The sequence below is a fragment of the Micromys minutus genome (genome assembly GCF_963924665.1).
Source record: "Micromys minutus genome assembly, chromosome: 26".
NCBI lineage: Eukaryota > Metazoa > Chordata > Mammalia > Rodentia > Muridae > Micromys > Micromys minutus.
Window position 1 is genome coordinate 2,629,096 of NC_137961.1, and position 19,365 is coordinate 2,648,460.

At 45.2% G+C, this 19,365-nt stretch overlaps 1 protein-coding gene across 10 annotated transcripts in view; it reads left to right on the top strand.

The window, feature by feature from the left end:
• EYA1 (EYA transcriptional coactivator and phosphatase 1) overlaps positions 1-19,365 on the top strand; it is a 142,737-nt gene that overhangs the window by 111,874 nt on the left and 11,498 nt on the right. For all 10 annotated transcript variants that reach the window (XM_080938655.1, XM_080938658.1, XM_080938659.1 and 7 more), the window contains 5 exons: positions 14,691-14,749; positions 14,833-14,993; positions 15,818-15,932; positions 16,023-16,144; positions 19,140-19,240. In XM_080938655.1, the coding sequence (XP_080794781.1) occupies positions 14,691-14,749; positions 14,833-14,993; positions 15,818-15,932; positions 16,023-16,144; positions 19,140-19,240 (558 nt within the window). The remainder of the gene's footprint in view (positions 1-14,690; positions 14,750-14,832; positions 14,994-15,817; positions 15,933-16,022; positions 16,145-19,139; positions 19,241-19,365) is intronic.

Genomic DNA, 19,365 nt, shown 5'->3' on the forward strand with positions numbered 1-19,365 from the left:
AGACGTGAGCCTGACCTGAAAGGTACAGGAGAGGAAGGAAAGAAGGCTGAGAGTTTCCATGGAAACAAGATGCGGACATGGTAGAATGGGGTGGGGGTGGCACATCAAGAGATGCCTGCTTGGGGTTTTTGTTTTTGAATGTGTTATGCATGTTGGTGCACACGTGTGCATATGAATTGCATGTTGGTGCACACGTGTGCATATGAATGTGAAGACCACAGGTTGATCCAAGAATCTTCCTCTTTCTCTTATGCATTGGGGCAAACAAGCCATCCTGCTCAGCATCTACATGGGTACTAAGGGCCTGTCTCCAATTCTCACACAGTGACAAGTGCTTTTGCCCATTGAGCCGCCTCCCCATCCCCCAGCCTGGGTGTTCAATATAAGATAGTTAGGAACACCCTTGGGTGCTCATAGGAATGATTCGGGAGAAAGGAAAAGACTCAGGACAGAGCAAGGGAATGGAGGAATGTGTCCAGAACACAAGTCCGGGGCTGATCACAGGGACGGACAGTTCAATTCCCCACAGGTTAAGCTGGGGCAGGACTTGGCAAAGGTAAGAGGAGGTCTTTCTTGCTGTGGAAGTTCTTAGTGCACCATTCTGTGGTTTTTATTTCTGTGTCTTTCTCTGTAATCCAGTTGGGAGCTCCTTGAGGCCAGAGATGATTTACTGTTGTCCACTTGAACTCTGAGCCACTCACATATGACTAATTACATAGTAGGCTCTCTTTATAGTCCTTGTTTTGTTCCATTTTTCTTTTCATATTGGTTTAGAGTGAGGTCTCGGCCCGTCTCTATGACACCAGGAACTCCTGGTGTCAGGTATGTCAGGTAAGCACTCTACAGTTTAGCCAGACCCCCAGCCTAGCACTCTCTGTTTCTGTAATGTGAAAACCTAAATCTGAAAAGTGTAGGGTCATCACAATCTGAAACAGTTAACATTGTTCAAAATCTTAAACTTTGAAATTATCCTTTTAGAAATCATATCACAAAATCTCACTGTCAAACCATAATTTCTTTAGAAAGAGGTATGACATGAAATGAGAATTACCAGGGTTTAAAAAAAATTGAAGATGTGCATATAAAAATAAAAGTATTTCATTCGTTAAAATATGAGCGATAATAATTTCTGTAACAATTGATTTGTTTCTGGAAAGTGGAGTGACGAATTATTTGCTTTTTAAGTTTTATTTTCTGTAGTTAATATTTTTATTAACACAGTGGTATAAATTAATGGAACCCACTAGGTAGCCCCACACATGCACACGTTGAACATAACCATCTATTCTTGGTTAGATACCACCTTCTGCCCCGACACTTCAGTATTTATTATGAAACGCCTCCCTTTTCTTGATACATCCCGTATGTCTTCCTTTCTCTTAAATTATTTCCATAAATACCCAAGTGAATATAGTCATGACTCTACCCACCAAGAAGGTTCTAGGCAGGGCATTTGGAAAGCAGACTTCATGTGAGTCAAGGGTGATTGTTGCAGAACTAACTTCTCATGAGTACAGAGGGAAATGATAAGGTGGAGGGACCAGTTACCTAAGTGGGAGGTCATCTGGTCTACCTCGGGGAAGAGCAAGCAAAGGAAGCTGGAGAGCTGTTTGAAGTCACCTATAGCATTCACAGGTCAATGTAGCCTAGTGAGTAGGAATCCTAACTTCTAGCCTGACCAAGCAATGACATAGACCTCAAAAGTAGGAGCTAGACTTGGAAGGAAGATCCTGCATTCAAGTTAGAAGTACCAGATGTGTAAGGTGCTCCTAACATGTAAGCATCCTCATCAGTAAGCATGATGACACAGAGATGTAAAGCTCGGCAGAGGACACCATGCAGGAAGCATCAGCCATGGTCCAGAAACAGCACAGAGGAGGGAAAAGGGTAGTTACTTCAGGGGAAGGTGCCTGTCCACAATGGTAGCTTGGCAACATTCAGAAAATTCCTGGTTCAGGAAATTGACTCAGTAAGACAAACTGATCACTGGTCACTCTAATCAGAGTGTCAGTCAGTCTATGAGACTGAAGCTAACCTTCAGAGAGACTAGTTCTAGCCCATGCCTGTGCCTCTGTCATGAAGGGCCACCAAAGATGGTGTGCACAGTCTGAAGACACAGTGCAGAGAGGTAGAACCAGGTGTGGCACTGTGTCCCCACTGTGTGTCCTGCATCCCCACTGTGTGTCAGCTTCACACTGTGCTCTGAGAAAGGTGAAGGGTAACCGGGGTGGATTGGAGTTAGTCAGTCCTGGCTGGGCCGCTGACACACAGAAGTACTCTTGCCGATGAGAGTCCTTCTTGGGGACAACCATGACTTTTCAGTAGTGGGCTCCTCCAAGATGAGTTTGTTCCAAACTTGTCCAGTTTGTGCTGCCCGTATCCACTTTCTAGTTTTGACCTTTCATTTTGACAGGTGCTCAGTCACCATCAGTGGGGACACCAGCACTGGGAAACCAAAGTGAGCTCCACTACCCTAGGGAATTGCAGTAATAAAGGAATTCTTTCTCCCACCCCCTCCCTCCCTCCCCTCCCTCCTTCTCTCCCTCCCTTCCCCTCTCTCCTTTTTCTTCTTTAATATTGAATAGCAACAAGAGAAAGCCTGGAGCCTGTAATTCCAACTTCCCACAAATGTGTTTTGGCTACATCCCTGGGGGCTTCTCCCATTTCAGTGTGTCTACAATGGAGCCTCTATATGGACCTTACTCAGTATTCTAAGGCTGTCTCTAACCGTGCTTTCTAAATACTCAATTCTTCTCCCTCCCCATCCTCAGCTCCTCTTCTGTAAGCAGGTGGAGGGCTGGGTCCAGGACCGAGGATGTTGCTCTTGAGCAATGTTCTTTTACCAATTCCTCTTGCCTCTTTGGGGGTAAGTGACCAAGACTTACCTTCTGGCGGGGGTGGGGGTGGGGTGGAGAATAGGGTATTTCACAAAGTTAAAGGAAACAGATGTCTAAGACACCATTCCTTTTAGAGATTTAAGCCTCGATTAGTGCGGTCCTACTGGACTTGAAGATGAAGTGTTTCTTTAAACAAAAAAGGGAAAGTAGCTTGGAAAACTAATCACTGAAGACAACGTGTTAGCATGTATGAAGAACATACCAGGATCCTATTCATGGACTAGAACTTATTTTAATTTACTGACTGGAGTGACTTTTAAATGTGTGATAAGTTATTTAAATTATGGGAAAATAGGATGAATAACTCACACTTGCAATCTTATCCCTAGTTAACAGCTTATAAGCAGAAGCTCTCCTCTTAAAGTGGTCCAGACCTTCTGGAAACTGTCAAGACACTTGTCAAAAACTCAGGGAAGATGCTAACGTTTTATGCAGGTTGAAGTGAGAAACAAACGAACTCTGCGGCAGCCCCTTTAGGGAAACGGATAAAGCAGATGAAGATAGTCCTTTCCGGTGTGGTAGGGTTGGAGCTAAGGGTATAAATAAAGGCCCTAGAAAGACAAGAGGAACAGGAAACTACCTACCACTTGGGCTCTGGGGGAAGAGCAATGGTGGAGGGCGGGAGCATCAGAAATGAGTGTTGCAAGCCAGAGTTGTACAATGAGCAGAGCCGGACAGTTACCAGAGTGCCGGTAGAGGACAGGGACACATGCATGCCGAGTATACGCCTCGCCGTGTTCGTCACAGCCACTATTATGTCAGCTTTCTCAGAGCTGCTCCTGAGCACCAAGGCCTGTTTTCAGTACTCAAGGTAGAATTAGGAAGAATGGGCTTGTCTACCATGCTGCTAAAGTTAACAGTCCAGGAAACTGCTGTCAGCCACTGCTTGGCTTAAAAAGTACAAAACATGGATGAAATGAAATGTTACACAATCTTTCAAAAAAAATGTGGGTATAGTGGATGCCCTGTAATCCCAGAACTCAGGAGGGAGAAGCAGGGGGATTGAGAGTTCTAGGCCAGTCTAGGCTATTAGGGAGAGCTTGTCTCCAAACCAACCACCCCAGTGATAGAAATCATTATGATAGCTCAGTGGTAGATCATTTGCCTAGTATACACAAGGCTCTGAATTCAATCTCCTGCAAGCATGTGTGAGAGAGAGAGAGGACAGAGAAACAGATCAAGAGTAACATAGGTGATTAGTCATTGTTACAGGGTTGTCACAGACTGTTGAAGGAGAGGAAAAGTCATCCTAATCTGGGTTTGCTTGCCCATGTCTATCCCCTATGTGAATGTAAGTTTCACGGCAACACCGAGCAACCTGGGATCCGTGGATAAGTGGGGAGTGGGGGGCGGTAATGCAAGAATGAGAGATGCTTATCCGTAGTCATTTCTGACACCTGGGGAGGAGTCAGCCTCTTTTCTCATTTTCATGAATTTTAATTTGGGTTGATACCATTTTACAATCAGATGGTAACCGTACTTTTACAAACTTTTTATACTAATGGTGTCATATGCTATCAGTTTGCTTCTGATTAGGTCTTCTCTCCTGATCAGCCTTGCCAAAGAAACCACCTGAAAGACTATGTTCACTGTATCCACATGCTTGGTCCAGTGTTAGGAAATATATAGGGAGGAAAAAAAATACATAAATGGTGTGTCCTCCACAGAGATTGTTTATGGCATGGCACCCCAAAGCTATCTTCAGAGGACTCCAGGTTATTGTCTGTTAGATGAGTTTTAGGAATGCTGGAAAGAGGACAAACCTATCATCTGGGAAGGAGAAACTGACAGTTCCTGCAGTGGCCTATTCCTAATCGCACAGGAGGGAAGAGGCTGTGCTGGGAAGCTTTGGGTCAGTGCAGAGGCCCTCAAAGGTTTGGCTGCACTAGACATTCCTAATGTAATTTTTCTGGTGCTTTATTGATACCTAATACAGCATCTTTCCCCAGTAATACAAACACCCAAACGTATCTGCAGCTCTAAGTCTGGAGAAGGGGTTTTACGGGTAGTAGAAATATAAGTGTTAACAAAATTTGGCCCTCAGTTTTCCCTTCAGGTGGTCAGTGATTTGGAGCGCAGCGGGCTCCTCACACTGCTCGGAGTGGGTCTGGTGGGGCAACCCTCACCAGGCCTACAGGAGCTTGATCCTTTACTCTCATCTCAGGACTAACCGAAGGCCCAGGCACGCTGGGTTGGGATGGTGAGTCTCCAAGCCCACTGCTACTTGGAAGAGAATGTATTTTATGACAGTCCCCTCACAGGGCCTCCTGCCCTCAGGGTCCGCTGATAGGAGGTGATGACGGGCCCCTTCCTGCAGCTCACAGGGAACTTTTCCCCTTTCAAGTGCCTGTGTCCGGTTCTGCATAGTTTTCTTTCTGGAGTCGGTAATAATTCCACATCGGAGACACTGGTCAGCTTAAGGTATCCTGATGAGAACATATTTATTCTGAGCCACATAGTCCTTTAGACACAGTGAGTATTTCTTCACATTGTAAGACTCTCTGGCTGGATAAACTGAAGTTGACAAACTAGTCTCCTTTAAACTTTCAAACCTGAAACTTTAGCCCCAACCAAGCAAAAAATAAGAGGAAAATTACATGAGAATATTTCTTTAACAATTGTATTGACATATGGCTTTCAGCTAACAGTAAATCTGTGGACATACATGTTGGAAAAGGGCCACTTGCATTTGTTGGAAAGAACTAGAAAGCATGCAGCCTTGCTGCAGGAAGAACACTGTCTTTAAAATATCACCCACTGTAGCTTACAGCTTACCATTTTAGGTACAAGCACAGCGAACCTACTCTGTAAATTAAAGTGTACCGTAAAGCACTTTGTAGATACGTTCATATGGGGCTCATTTTCCTCAGGTGGCAACAGGGGTAAAAAAAAAAAAAAAAAAAAAAATGACTACCGAGAGGGATGAAGGTCCCCTGGTCTGGGTGTTTTTGCAGACTCCGCCAGCAAAGCTGGGGTATAAAGAATAGCCCTTATGAGAAGGTGATTATTCACAGCAAGCCTTGAGTCGGTGTCACTGTGAAAAATTCCTCTCTAGCACATACTCTCAGCAGGAATAATAGATCTAAAAGAAAGGAAACAAGACTCACAAAGAACACTGTCTGCTGCCAGTGACAAATTACGTGTGCAAAAATGATGGGCAAGCCCACTGAAAATCGAGAAATCGGTTCAGCAATAAATCAAAGCTCCCGTTGCAGAGCCGCCTGCCAGTGGACTTCACTAGTGGGCTTTTCATGAAATGTGCACGGAGTCCTGTTGTCGAGTGGTGCGGATAATAACTATTCTGTCCTTTAACTTGGCGCCTTAGTCTTCTATCACAACGCTCCAAGTTACATGACAGGACGTAAAATGCACGCAGTAACTAATGATGGAATTACAGACTATATAACGAGAAAGAGACTCAGACAGTAACGTGGCGCCCTGTGCTGTGAACGCTGTAGCCTTTCATAGTAACTGAATAATCAAAGAAGCTGTGTATGGTATGGCCACCAGCCTTTACATACATGATCCGTGTGGCAGCAGACATGTGAGAACTCCTGTGCTGTTGTGAGCAGCAGCTTGATCTGTGGGGTTGTCCGTCCCAGCAGCGAAACACAAACAGCACGGGTGAAAGTCCCCCAGACTTAACTGAACATGGATCTTACACCAATCGTAAACCTTCACTGGACTTTTAAGGAAAAATATTTTAAGTATGGTTATCGTTAGCTTAAATGTAGCTATATCATAACTGTTAATGAGATTAATCCATTGACATTAGAGACAGGGCACGGAAATATTTTAAATAAGCCCACTTTGTCTTGAAAGTTTATTTTCAGTTCTTTCTGGCTTATATTAAGTGGGACTTTTTTCACCCTACGGTTGAAAGGGTGGATAAAGACAGATAGATTTAATATAATCATGTGGTAAAGGAGGTATTCACGGTGAGAAGAGAGACTTACATGTATTTATTAAGACAGTGTCTCCAAGAAGTCACAATCTTCATGAAATCCCTCTGCGACTTTGAAAGCCACATGCTGAAGGATTATTAAATTGACATCCTATTTTAATTAGCAAAGTATAAAGGGTTAGTACAAAAATATTCACATTTTGAATTTTTTTCATTCTAGTCATTAAGTATAGCAAGACTGGCAGAGTTTTAAAAAAATATTTTAACGATCATAAATATCTATCCCAATTATATCATATACCCAGCGTAGAGTCTAAAAGCTTCAACTTATCTTTCACCTTAACATGCCATCTGTAGACACTTTCAATAAATACTTTAATCTCTACATATTTTATGGCTGTTAGTACAGATTCGGAGCAAACTAGCAAACAGCTTTACCTTCCTTAAAGCTGCTGTAAATGAAATCCAATTCTTCCTCCTAATACAAACATAAATAGAGCAAGCTCCCCCTCACTTAGGTAAGCGCCAAAGCAAAGGGTGGACACAAATGTAGCCAACGGCTGTTTCAGGAGGTAGAGACAATGAGAAACAGAATGTGTATCTTTCTACGAACTCAGTAATGGATACTGTAGCTGCTCTTGTCCCTCTAAGATTTGAAGTCTGTTTGCTTTCTCATTGGCTAGCACACCTGTGTCCTCTTGCTTCTATCAGAAGAGATCATTGAAGTGGACTAACTTAAGATATGCATCAAGGCCAGTGGTATTGGTATACTGGGCAGATCATTTGGAGCAGAAATTTAAAGGCTGATATTTTCTGAGTTTGTTTTAACTCCGTATCCTGTGTGTCCACAAATTCTCCAACTGGGAGCTAAATTTCAAAGGCCTCTTGTTCCTCAGTACCACTCTCTTAGTGGCAGGCAGCATGGGAGGAAGCTAAGTAGATGCTAGGTAGGTCCTTGCTAGCCAGTGCCGATATGAAAGGACTGTTGATCTCAAGTCTGCCCTGTCACTAGGGCTTGGGCTGTGATGCCAAGTTAAGGGAGTGCATGTTACGCTTGGGCACACATCTGGACAGACATTGGGGTTGCATTAGTATCTATAAATATACAACTGGGCACACTCTTTATATAGACAGAAGAAGGAAAGTGAGAAGTTGGTTCACCTAACTTCTAGAGTGTTGGAACTCAAAACCAGCCATGAGATAATTAGAAGCAGTCTTTCACCTTTTCCATCTGTGAATATACGGGCTTTTCTTGGGGCTACCTCGTTCCCTCCTCAGACCTTCTGAATCATTGATGTTCTCTGGAGGGCAGACATCTGTGGTACTCATCTTACCGTGTTTTTTCCAAAGAAGTTATCAAAATATCCAAGGACTTAGAAGTTATTACCAAAAGTCACCATGAAGGAATCACTCCCTCAAAACCTGTCACCCTCATAGTGCCAACGCTGGTCAGCCTGAAAGGCCATCTCGATGATTCAGACTTCCTATGAAGCTAGTGTGAGCAGATCTGCTAGGGGGGACTTGTGGGGTTGTTGGTTTGGTTGGCTTTAAAGTGACATACTACCGACCGTTTGTGAAAATACAACTCGTCTCTAATACACTGCAGTACATACCAATTTCCATATTAAAAAATACGAGGAATACTTCTTTAGCAGCTTAGAGATCTCAAGCAAGTGTCCGTATTGTTCCACAGTGAGTTTCTGTCTCTGAATATAATTGTCCAGTCGCAAATAAGAAAGCGACACAGGGGGCAGGGGTTGTCCTCAGCCTTGGCCGTTTCTAGCTAGTGTCAGTAGGTATTGCTGGTGTGAAGACATGGGGACATATGGGGCCGCCAAGGTGGCTCAGCTGTTAGGAACACCTGATGTTCTCGAAGAGGATGCTGACTTGGTCCCGGGAACCCACATGGCAGAGTCCAGCCATCTGCAATTTTAGGTCCAGAGGATCTGAGGCCCTCTTCTGTCTTCTGCGGGCACAAGGAACACTCGTAGAGCCCATATAACCGTGTAGACGAGACAGAAACATAAAAGTGGAATAAATAAATATTTTATTTCAAAGGGGGCAGTATTGATAGCTAGCCATCCAGTGACGTCTTCCACTTTAGATCCAGACAGGAAGGCAATTAGAAGGCAAGAGAGCTGTCTGTTTTCTCGTGATAAGTTTAGGACACTGACAAATGCAGCTGGGGTCATAAGGATGCGGGCAGGATAACTCAACTTCTCTGAAGGCAGGCTTCTACCATTCACATACCGCTGCCTTTTGTAACTGCCTCAGCCTCCTCTTGGAGCCTCGGTTTGTTCAAGGGCTTCAGATTTACACCAAGTTTGTGTTTCCAGGTTCATGTTCAGAGGTAGAGAGCATCAGCGTGAAGCCAGTGACATCATCCTACTTGGCGCCGAGAATAAGGCCCATCGTAACTGTCTTAATTCTCTTTATTAATTTTTCTAAACTAACTTGAATCGTTTGGTGTATTTTTATATAATCATGGTACAAGCAAAGGGCTTGGAGGAAAGAACAACCACTACAGTATCAAAGCAGAATAAATATTTGCAGAAAAATTCTGCCATAAGTTAATATTTTGCATATGAGGCCCTGTACAAAGTCTGAGTTATTCCCGGGGCTTGATCCAAAAGAACAAGGCTGTGGCCCACCCCTAGACACCCAGAGATGACGGATCAGAAAAAGGTCAGCTGGAGATGCCATGCCAAGAATAAGACAGAAGGGACCAAAAAGGCAGGAAAACATTGCAGCAAAGTCCTAAAATCAAAGACCCGTCTGCCTGATGGCCGTGAGTTTCTAGCTCACATGGCTTTGTGCCAAGTGCCCGCGCCCGAGCCGTGTTCTGCAGCCTGGCATGCTGGCTTGTTCCCTAGCCATCCGTGTGAGCATTTTACAGCCAGGCTCTAGCAATGTTAGCGGGCTACAGACTGAGGACCTGTCAATGCCTGCAGCTTTCTGTGAATCACGGTGGAAGAAAGCGGAGGAAGGAGAAACTTGGGTTCTTTGTTAGTGTTTTCTAAAAGACAAGACAGGTTAGTTGCGAGCTGGTGGACCCATCCCCACATCTCAGACAGGTGCTCTGTGCCACAGTTCGGCCCCCGCTGCTGAGATGGTAGCTTAACCTGTACTTTGGCCTTCCTGTTTTTCCTGCTCATCAATCTCACCACATATAATCGTGTCCCGTGTACTTAGTCACCTGGTAGAGACACAGTAGCTTTTGTGTGACAGTCTCCTTCTAGACCATGGCCCTCTAACCTGTTAGTCATTCGAGGTCCTGGGTGTTGACATAGAGGGCTGGAGGTTGTGCCGAATGACAGAGACTAATATTGACCTCTGGGCTGGAAGAAGTCAACACAGTCACACGTCCTTGGCCTACTTGCTGCAGTTTCTGGAGGCCACACTTCCCTGAGCTCCAGGCAACTGACAAAAACCAAAGAGCTCTGGTCTCAAGTGACAATGGTGGCCGGGCGTCCGTGTAAGTGTTTGCAAGGTGTACAAAGAATACTTTGGTAACCACGTTCAGAGGGGTCTTCAACCCAGGTGCTCCAGCACTTCTAGTAAGCAAGGGGGCAACCACAGGGCCGGAAGTTGCTCTGCTTTGGTGATGTTAAAATGTCGTAATTACTAGTAAAGTTTTCTCAGCAAAAGATAATCAGAGCTTCTCAGTGACTATTCCTCCCTGGGATAGTTTGTGCTATCTGCCTCCCTAGATAACGATCAGATTTAAGTGTTTGTTATGGGCTGGCAAAATGTCTCGGCAGGTAAATACACTTGCTGCTAAGCCTGGTGGCCAGAGTGTGATCCCTGGTGCTCCATGGTAGAAGGAGAGACCTGACTCTAACAAGTTGTCTTCTCCCTCTACATATATTCTGTGTCACCCATGTGCCTGAACACATGCGCGCGCACACACACACACTCTCCCTTTAAAAATGCATTGTTTTTAAATGTTACAATTCTGTCTTCTGTTACTATCAAATTGTTTTTCCCTTATGCAAAGTTTCTGACTTAAAAGCCCTTATTATAAATAACTTTTCCCTATGCATGTGATCTATATCCAATTCTATATTAATTGTGATGTGTGAGGTTTGGAGATCCAGAGAATCAGGGTTTCTTTACCGGTCTTTATCTAGGTTGCTGACTCAGTTCATAGTCTTTTATGTCACTGAAGGAGGTCTGGGTTTGTTATTTTAAGAAAGAAACTGAAGGCTTGCCAAGAATTGCCCGCTTTTCTGCCCGCCCCAATGCTATCAGAGGAAAAGGTGTGCCAAGCCAGTCTAAGACACTAAGAGTTGTCCTGACCTGTTTGCGCAGGTCAATGGTCCCTTTTATCTGCATGTTAGTTTCCTGTAGCCTCAAAACCAGCAAAGGCCAGTAGTGGGCTGTGTCATTCCTTTTGAACGTCAGCTCCTCAAACCTCTACAGCCTTAGCAAAAGGAGGCTCTTTGGGATCCCAGCTCTATTGCATTGAGCAGAGGTAGAACCAATCTGCCTTTGTGATGTTAGATTATTGTACCTATTCTGTGTTCCCCACTATGCCCCAGCATCAGCTGCAGCAGTTGAAGGAAGCTGCTCTTCACAGACAACAGCTGGGAGAGCATCTTTCTAATCTACCCTGCTGGTCAGCCCCCCAGTGGAAAGGTCTGTCTGCAGTCCTTTCACTAGCTCTGTGCCCCTCATCCCCATAGTCACCAGCTCTATGCCTCCCTAACCCTGTAGTCACTAGGTGACAGGCCAGAGAGTGGGGGTCCCTGCCTGCAGTCCCCAGGGCTGCACACGAATTCATAAAACATGCCTGCTTGGCAGTGGCACCCAGAAGCGTGAGTGCTGTCCCAGATCTGCGTTCAGCTTCTTGCTGCCCATCACATACTTTCTGAAAGTTCATCTCAAAACGACATTGTCAACACATTTGCTATGCATGCGTTATAAAAGCTCATTTCTGCTCTGGAATTCTTTATGCCCTGCTCTCTCTAGCAAGCTACTCACTTTGGGTTTTTTCAAGACTCATCCTGGCAATGAATTCAGCATTGCCATCTCTTGTCTATGGGTTCCTTAGGGCTTCGGACTTAGTGTTGTTTCTCGGAGCCAGGGCTCCTTCAGCTGAAAAGTAGCCCTGTCCTCCTCCGTTACCTAGCTCTTTACAGATTTGGGAATTCAAAAGCAAACACACCCAAATGATAATGAACACCTAATAGATTCTTTGGAAACAACCCTCAGGCTTTATAAGCCCCTAAAAGCCAGGGTTGCTTCTGAAACTGGAAAGAAAAGGGGCTCATCCTCAGGGACACCAAGTTTCAGGAAATAAGCATGAAGGTATGGGTTCCAGCTTAGCAGTAAGCACAGGTAGGACGAGCCAAAACATGGCATCTTGCAGGGTATTACAGACTCTGAGCGTTCTCCAGGCTTCTGAGAATCTTTGAAACCTTTTTTTGTAGTGTGTGTGTGTGGTAGGCAGGGCTTTATAGGTGCTTGGAAGATGCTACCACTCAGCCACACCCAGAGGCTCCCAAATCAAAGTTTATACGTGATACAGGGCAGTGATCACATGACTCATTAATCACAAGTTCACACTCTCAGAAGTAAATGGATCCTTTCCATGGACTCTCTATACGTGAGTTTAAAACACTAATAGGTTTTTCTGTTGCTCACTAACTAGTTGGCATTTTCATTTCTCAATGTGCTAACGGAGACCATTTAAAAGCACTCTCATTTTTAAAAACCTCTTTCTGTTAAAATCTCTCTACAACATTCCACCAATAAGGAGGTCACTGTTGGGGGAGGGGAGGCTTTGTTTTAACCAAGCCACTTTGAAGATTATGTGCTCCCACTGGGAAAAGCCTGAAGCTGTTGACTTTTGACTACCTTGAAAAGACATTAAACAAGTCTTTGCTTGGGATCCAGCCTGGAACAATGAGCTTTAAGTACAGGTAGTGGGAGAAACAAAACTCGGGTCAGCAACTGTGTTAGCTCACTTCTCAGTGGGTGGAAATTTAAAACTAAATGGGTTTAAGGTGAGATCCCCAACCGCTGGCTTTCCAAACAAGCCTTCCCATCCCTAGCTAATCCTCCACTTTGGATTATCCCATCTGCCCACCTTTTCAAACAGCTTTTCCTCTGCTAGTTCCTGACTTTCCCAAGACAGAGAGCTCGGAGCTGTTAGTAGCATTTTTCTTCCTCCATAACCACGCACCAGGAACAAGGGTGGGGGTGGGGAACACATAAAGAAAAATGCATCTCTTGATAAGGATCTGAAATCTCTTTTCCTGATTCAGAAACCTTTCAGAGCTGGAATTGTGTTGTTTAACACACTATGATTAATGCTGAGAAGCAAGCTGCCTGTCATATTTTCTGAGAATGGCCCATCTTGCAAATGTTAAATTCACAAGTAAGGGCTCTAAGCCTTATTTTTTCCTTTTTCTTATCTGAGGTCATGGGCCTCAGGAGAGCCCAGAAGGGGTTACAAGGTCAAAGTCTTCTCCTTGGAACTTGCTGCTTGCTGGGAGAGGCTGCCTGCAAAATACATGCCTTGGGAAAAGGTTGGGGGCAGGTCACCTTTTCAGTTCTGGGAAGGGACAGCTGGTTTGAATTTCTTTCCCCTTCTGTCTCCTGCTGCCTTCCCCACAAAGCCGTGGAGAGGAGGATTTGTCCAGAAGGAACCAGCAACATGAAGGGACTACCTTCTATTGCTGTGGTGTGCTGTTCTGTGGCATAGCTGAACTTGCAGACTTGCAGAGAGGGGCTAGACTTCACACGGTTAAGTCTGGCAGAGGCCTGCTAGAGCCTTTGTCTAGAGACCCTTCTTCTGATAACAGTTTTTGACTAAAGTCCAGTGGGTTATATGGAGAAGCGGGTTAAAAAAAAAAAAAAAACGGCATAGAGGTGACCAACATATAAAAGCAAGCCAAGTGTAAGGATTGCTTGTGTCTGTGCTGGACACTGTCTCTATTTCTAAGTCACTATGTCCTCATGTGTTTCTTATGTTGATGGGGGAGGGGGTGCTTCCATGGCCACCCCAGGGCCTGGGGATGCTCACCTTGAGCAGGTGCGGACCCTGGGCACCTGTGGAGCTGAGCTCCAGCCCACAATTGTGGCTAGGTGTTCTGAAGTGCTGGTCTTAGCCTGCTTGCAAGAGCATAGTAAATCCAATGCTTGCCCTCAACACACACCGCTAGAGAAACAGTAAAAGCAACAGGAAAATGTTTGGGGGGAAACATACCATATGGCTTGATTATTTTTATTTTATTTCGAAGTCTTCCACGATTTTCTAAATCCTGAGCATGTGTACACACACACACACACACACACACAGAGAGAGAGAGAAGCGGGGGTGGGGGGGGGGAAATAAAACTCACATCTCTCAAGTAAATGGTAAACCAGTACCAGATTTTTTTGTCTGGGCTCCTCGGCACACTTGCCTCGGGCCGTGTTGGTGTGTGGCTCAGCAAGCAATCAAAGGTCATAATTTCATTGGCAGTTAGCATCAGGTTTAATTTTTCTAGCATGTTGCATTTTACCAAAATGTCTGGTTTCAGTTATGCCAGCGCTCCGTGAATCAGGCTTTGAGCGGTATGGTTTGTTTAGGTACCTGAGGTTTATGGAACACACATGCTAATTGTTTTCAATCACTTTCCCTTCTAAACACAAAAGTGTGTTATCTGAAGCTGGGCAACAGTAGTCCTCTGACATTGCCTTTTCTCTCAGAAAAGGCTCCCAAATAGGTAAAAATGCCGACCTAATGAGGCTGCCACCTACTAATGGGCAGGGTTGAGAAGAGCGCCAGTTAAGGTGTTTTTTAAAAAAAAAAAAAAAAAAAAAAAAAAAAACCGACTGTTTTGGGTTTCTCTAAAAGCTCTTCTTCAAAATTAACACCCACCATTTACATTGCATTTCAGGAGTGTGACCAAGTCCATATAGATGATGTTTCGTCAGACGACAATGGCCAGGACCTAAGGTGAGCGAGCGAGCGAGCTAATTAAGCTAATTAAGACAAACTTTCTGTCCAGTTAACTCCGGGCTTGTCTTGCATCTAAACAGCACATACAACTTTGGGACAGACGGCTTTCCTGCCGCAGCCACCAGTGCTAACTTATGCCTGGCCACTGGCGTCCGAGGCGGCGTGGACTGGATGCGAAAACTGGCCTTCCGCTACCGACGAGTAAAGGAGATCTACAACACCTACAAAAACAACGTGGGAGGCAAGTGTGGGCCGGGTGCCCCAGTGGGCTGCGCTGGGGGTGCACTGCGTGAGATTTACAAAGTGCGGCTTGCACCAGGGCCCACCCAGTCGGGCAGAATAGAATGAGGACGGTTTTATCTGACTGATTAAATACTAACTACAGTTTTATGACAGACATAAGACTAGAACCGGCTGCCCTGGCTGTCTAGTGCCACGGGATGGCTTGCAGTGACCTGGGGTGAGCTCCTTGGCCTTTGTCAACACTCAATGATCCTTCCAGGCCAGCCGCGTCCACAACACAAGATGGGTTATAATAGAGTTCCCTGTCCTGTGTTGTGTCAGCCTGAGTGTTTTCAGCATGGTTTATGGTAGTCAAAGTGACTTAAATATAAAGGAAATAGCGGTCAGTTAATAGAATGCTGGATACAGTTGTTTCCAATATGGCTGGAAAATATACGAATAGTCAGTGTATGTCTTCCTCCTGCCAGGAGCAAGTCCTAGGTCAGCCACTCACAAGAGGTGACAAAATGATGCCTAGTTGTCCCCGGGCTTCCAGCTCACCTGTGATTCCCACAACTGGGGAGCAGTACCATTCCATACAGTCAGACAACATGCCAAGACACTGTCTATGGAAGAGTCAGCTCTTCCCATAGTCCATGGTTAGAAATGGTCCACTGAACGTCCGGGAGACGTTCGTTCCGTACAAAGTAAGCACGGATTTGCAAATGAAAGACGACTGAGCAGTTTCAGCTTCAGGATCGCGACGGTCCCTGTGAACTGTTTCTTAATCCGCATGGCGGTGCGGGCGAGGATCGCGGGCTTCACGCGCCTTCTGCTCCTCAGGTCTGCTCGGCCCAGCAAAGAGGGAGGCCTGGCTGCAGCTGAGGGCTGAGATCGAAGCGCTCACGGACTCCTGGCTGACACTGGCCCTGAAGGCCCTCTCCCTCATCCACTCCCGGTGAGGCCCCCGTGGGCATGGGCATTGCACGGGCTTGCTTGTCGTGAAGACTTATTTGCCAACAGTCCTTTCTTCTTTGCGTTCTCGCAGGACGAACTGTGTGAATATTTTAGTAACGACCACGCAGCTCATCCCAGCGTTGGCCAAAGTCCTGCTGTACGGATTAGGAATTGTGTTTCCGATAGAAAATATTTACAGTGCAACTAAAATAGGTAAGCTTTCTATGGTTTTAACGGACCTTCTTCCTTGAGGCTAGTGTGAACGAGGCTCATCTTCAGAATGCTCGCTGCCTTGGAGAAAGGGGCGAGCAATGGGGATATCAGTTATAACCCCTGTAGCCGAGTTTACTTTCCTGAAGAAGGCAAAGCCTGGGCGCACAAGGTACAAATGATCTAACATCAATCCTGAGCGGTTCTATGTCTAACTTGCAATGCTAACAGGCGTCCTGTGAGCTGACGCAAGAGTTGATACAAACCCCGTACAGAGCGGGAGCAAACATTTCCTCTGCGCCACTGCAAGGCGGTTTTTGTTGGTTTCTGCTCAATGTGTATTTTTTAAAAAAGTGATTTTTATTTTTCCCTTTAACTCTGGGAAGATGGGAAAATAAGCTTCCCACCAGAGAACACAGGGTCGGGAAGGGCGTCTGACGTGAGTGAGACGCAGTTAGAATGTAATAAACTAAGAAGGACGAGAAGTCTTGTTCTCAAGCGGAGCAAAGAACTACCTACGATCTCAGAACAACACTGTGCAAATGAGCCTCCAGCCGGCAGGTTCTGGGCCTGGAAAACCCAAGTAGCCATTTTGCATATTCATCTTTACATTTTACAAATGAGGAAATATAAGCACCCAGGCTTAGGTTGTTTGGGTAAATGGCTGAGAGCCCAGCCTAGCCCTAATCTGAGCTTCCCTCCACTGAGGAAGCTGTTGCTCTGGGCCAGGAGGAAGCAGAGGTCAGTGTGGACCAGGTAGAGAAGGCTGACTTCGCAGACATGCTAATGAGATTAGTGGCTACTGCCAGGTGCTCATGAAGTGCTGAGGCTGGAGATCAGCTCTGACCAGGCGTCAGCGCCCTGGGTATGTGAGACAGAAAGGATGGGCATTGTCAGCTTGGAAACTTGAAGGCTGTTTCTAGCTTCTGACTCCATCTGAAGACAAAAGAACCCTGTGGACTCCCTCTGGTCTAACTTCAGTCTTCCTGGCTATCAGAACCCTGTATGTCAAGTAGCCTTCAAAGCATTTGCTCAAGGGTCACTAAACAATGGTTTGTAATGTAAATTTCCTGCCAGATTATAACATCCCCAGGGCCTTTGTCTCTTCACCAATGGCTACAGTGCACAGTATCCTTATCCTCTTAGAAAATGGGTTCGGATGAAATGAAGGGCTGAACACTGGAAGAGGCTACTGTGGCAGGGATGAGGAGAAGCCTAGGCAGGCAAGCCTACCGTTTCTTAAAACCTGCCTCTAGGATGTCGAAAAACACCTCGTGCTTCTTAAGCTAAAACTAAATTTTTAAAAATAAGATTGCTTCTTAAAGGTGCTTGCTTTTTTTATTATGCTTGTCTGTTTTTGTAAGAAATGTAGGGATCGAAAGACCTGTGATTATTGCTGACAATGTCATCGAGTGAAGTCAGTGTGGAGGTCACTGTAGAGAGGGCTACAACTTACAATGTCTAATGAAAAAAAAGCTGTATAGCCCAACGTTCGAAATGAACCCTATAGGTGACAGAGTGTGGCAAGCAAGGCCTTTGCTTTTCCCCACCAAAACGTCACCTGTAAATAACCTCAAAGGAACTGGGCGATCAGCTCAGGGAAAATTAGCCTAACCTGTGCAAAGCCCTGGATCTGATCCCTAAAACTGTAAGAAATTTTAAAACAAAGAAGAAGAAGAAAAAGAAAAACATGTTCACATTTATATAGCAATCAATTCAATATTCCTTTCTGCACAAGTCAAAAATAATACATCTTTGCAGAACATGGAAGTACTTTCCTACTCAGAGGAAAAAGTCTGTTTCTTAAAGTGATTTAAAATTTCACAGTTTAGTGGGCAGCTTTGACTGTGTTTTGAAAGGCGCCTTTGACTAAAGCTTGCTGGCTGTATTACATTCTGTCAGATGCAAACCAAAGATTTTAGTGCAAAATACAAACATGAAGCAGACATTTGTTTAAGCAAACAAGCAATTTGTTCATGGATATATCTGATCCTCATTTGAAAGAGGTGCAGGCCCCGCTCAGCCATTCACGTTTGAGAACTATCAACTGTCCCTTTGTCCTTTAAAATGACCTTATTGGCAGCTGAGACCCAGAGCACCCATCTCCTCTGTGAGAAGAAACGGTGCCAGCATTAGCTACAGAGATGTGCTGACAGCCAAGCCCAGAGGAAGATGTGATGTGGGAAAGATAACAGAATACAGGGTTTCCTCTAGGAAAGCCCTGGGTTGGGTAGGAGACTGCCGGGTGAGGTGGCCACAGTCTTGCTGTATTACCCATACCTACGTCTGACATTGGCTAAGAGGATAAAGACATGTATGGCCTATCGTTAAGCAAAGGCTTTGTGCATCTCTTGACCTGCAAGCGTTTGGTTTCCTTTGCTACACCAAATCCGAATTTTGCTATTTTTGGTTTTAAGTCACTCTCCCTGACCTTGTATTATTCACCTTGGTATAGCAAGTTTTAAAAGCTAAAATAGACTGCTAGAATTCTATGCCTTTTCGTCTCAGCTTGTAGGGAAGGAGTGCATTGTTATAATAAGGTACACTAGTGTGCACACATACACACTCAGGCACACGTGCATGGACACACGTTCCTTTAAGTCCTTTGGACAAGAGCACTTAAACCAGCCGCCCAACATTTTGGCTTTGAGACGTGGTGTTTCAAGGTTCATACTAGGAACTGTGCAACGGAACTAAAAGGAAAGCAGAACCTCCAAATTTAAGTAAGCTTGTGATTTTTGTGTCAGGCCGAGTTGATAGCTAGCCCGACCTCATGTGTCCCAGGCCATTGATTTTCAAAAAGCAGCTCACACATTGCTAATGACGTCACAACCTTTACCGCCCTGTGCTGTCTTCATCTTGCTCAAGTGGCTCGACGTGTTTCCCCGACTGGGATGAAGCTGAATCGGTCGGAAGCATGGGCAAAGTGTCTAAGGTTCCCAGAATCATCGAGCTGGGTTGGCTACTACACTTTCTAGAATTTGCTTTTCCACTCTAGGAAAGGAGAGCTGTTTTGAGAGGATAATCCAAAGGTTTGGAAGGAAAGTGGTGTATGTCGTCATAGGAGATGGCGTGGAAGAAGAGCAGGGGGCGAAAAAGGTAAGAGTCCCCTCAGTATTGGCACCTTTTACCCACGGCAGTTTTCTGCCACATACGAGGTCATGTGGAGAATTGTAAACACGAGGAAGGGGGCATGAAGAATCCTACTGACATGAGTGGACTTT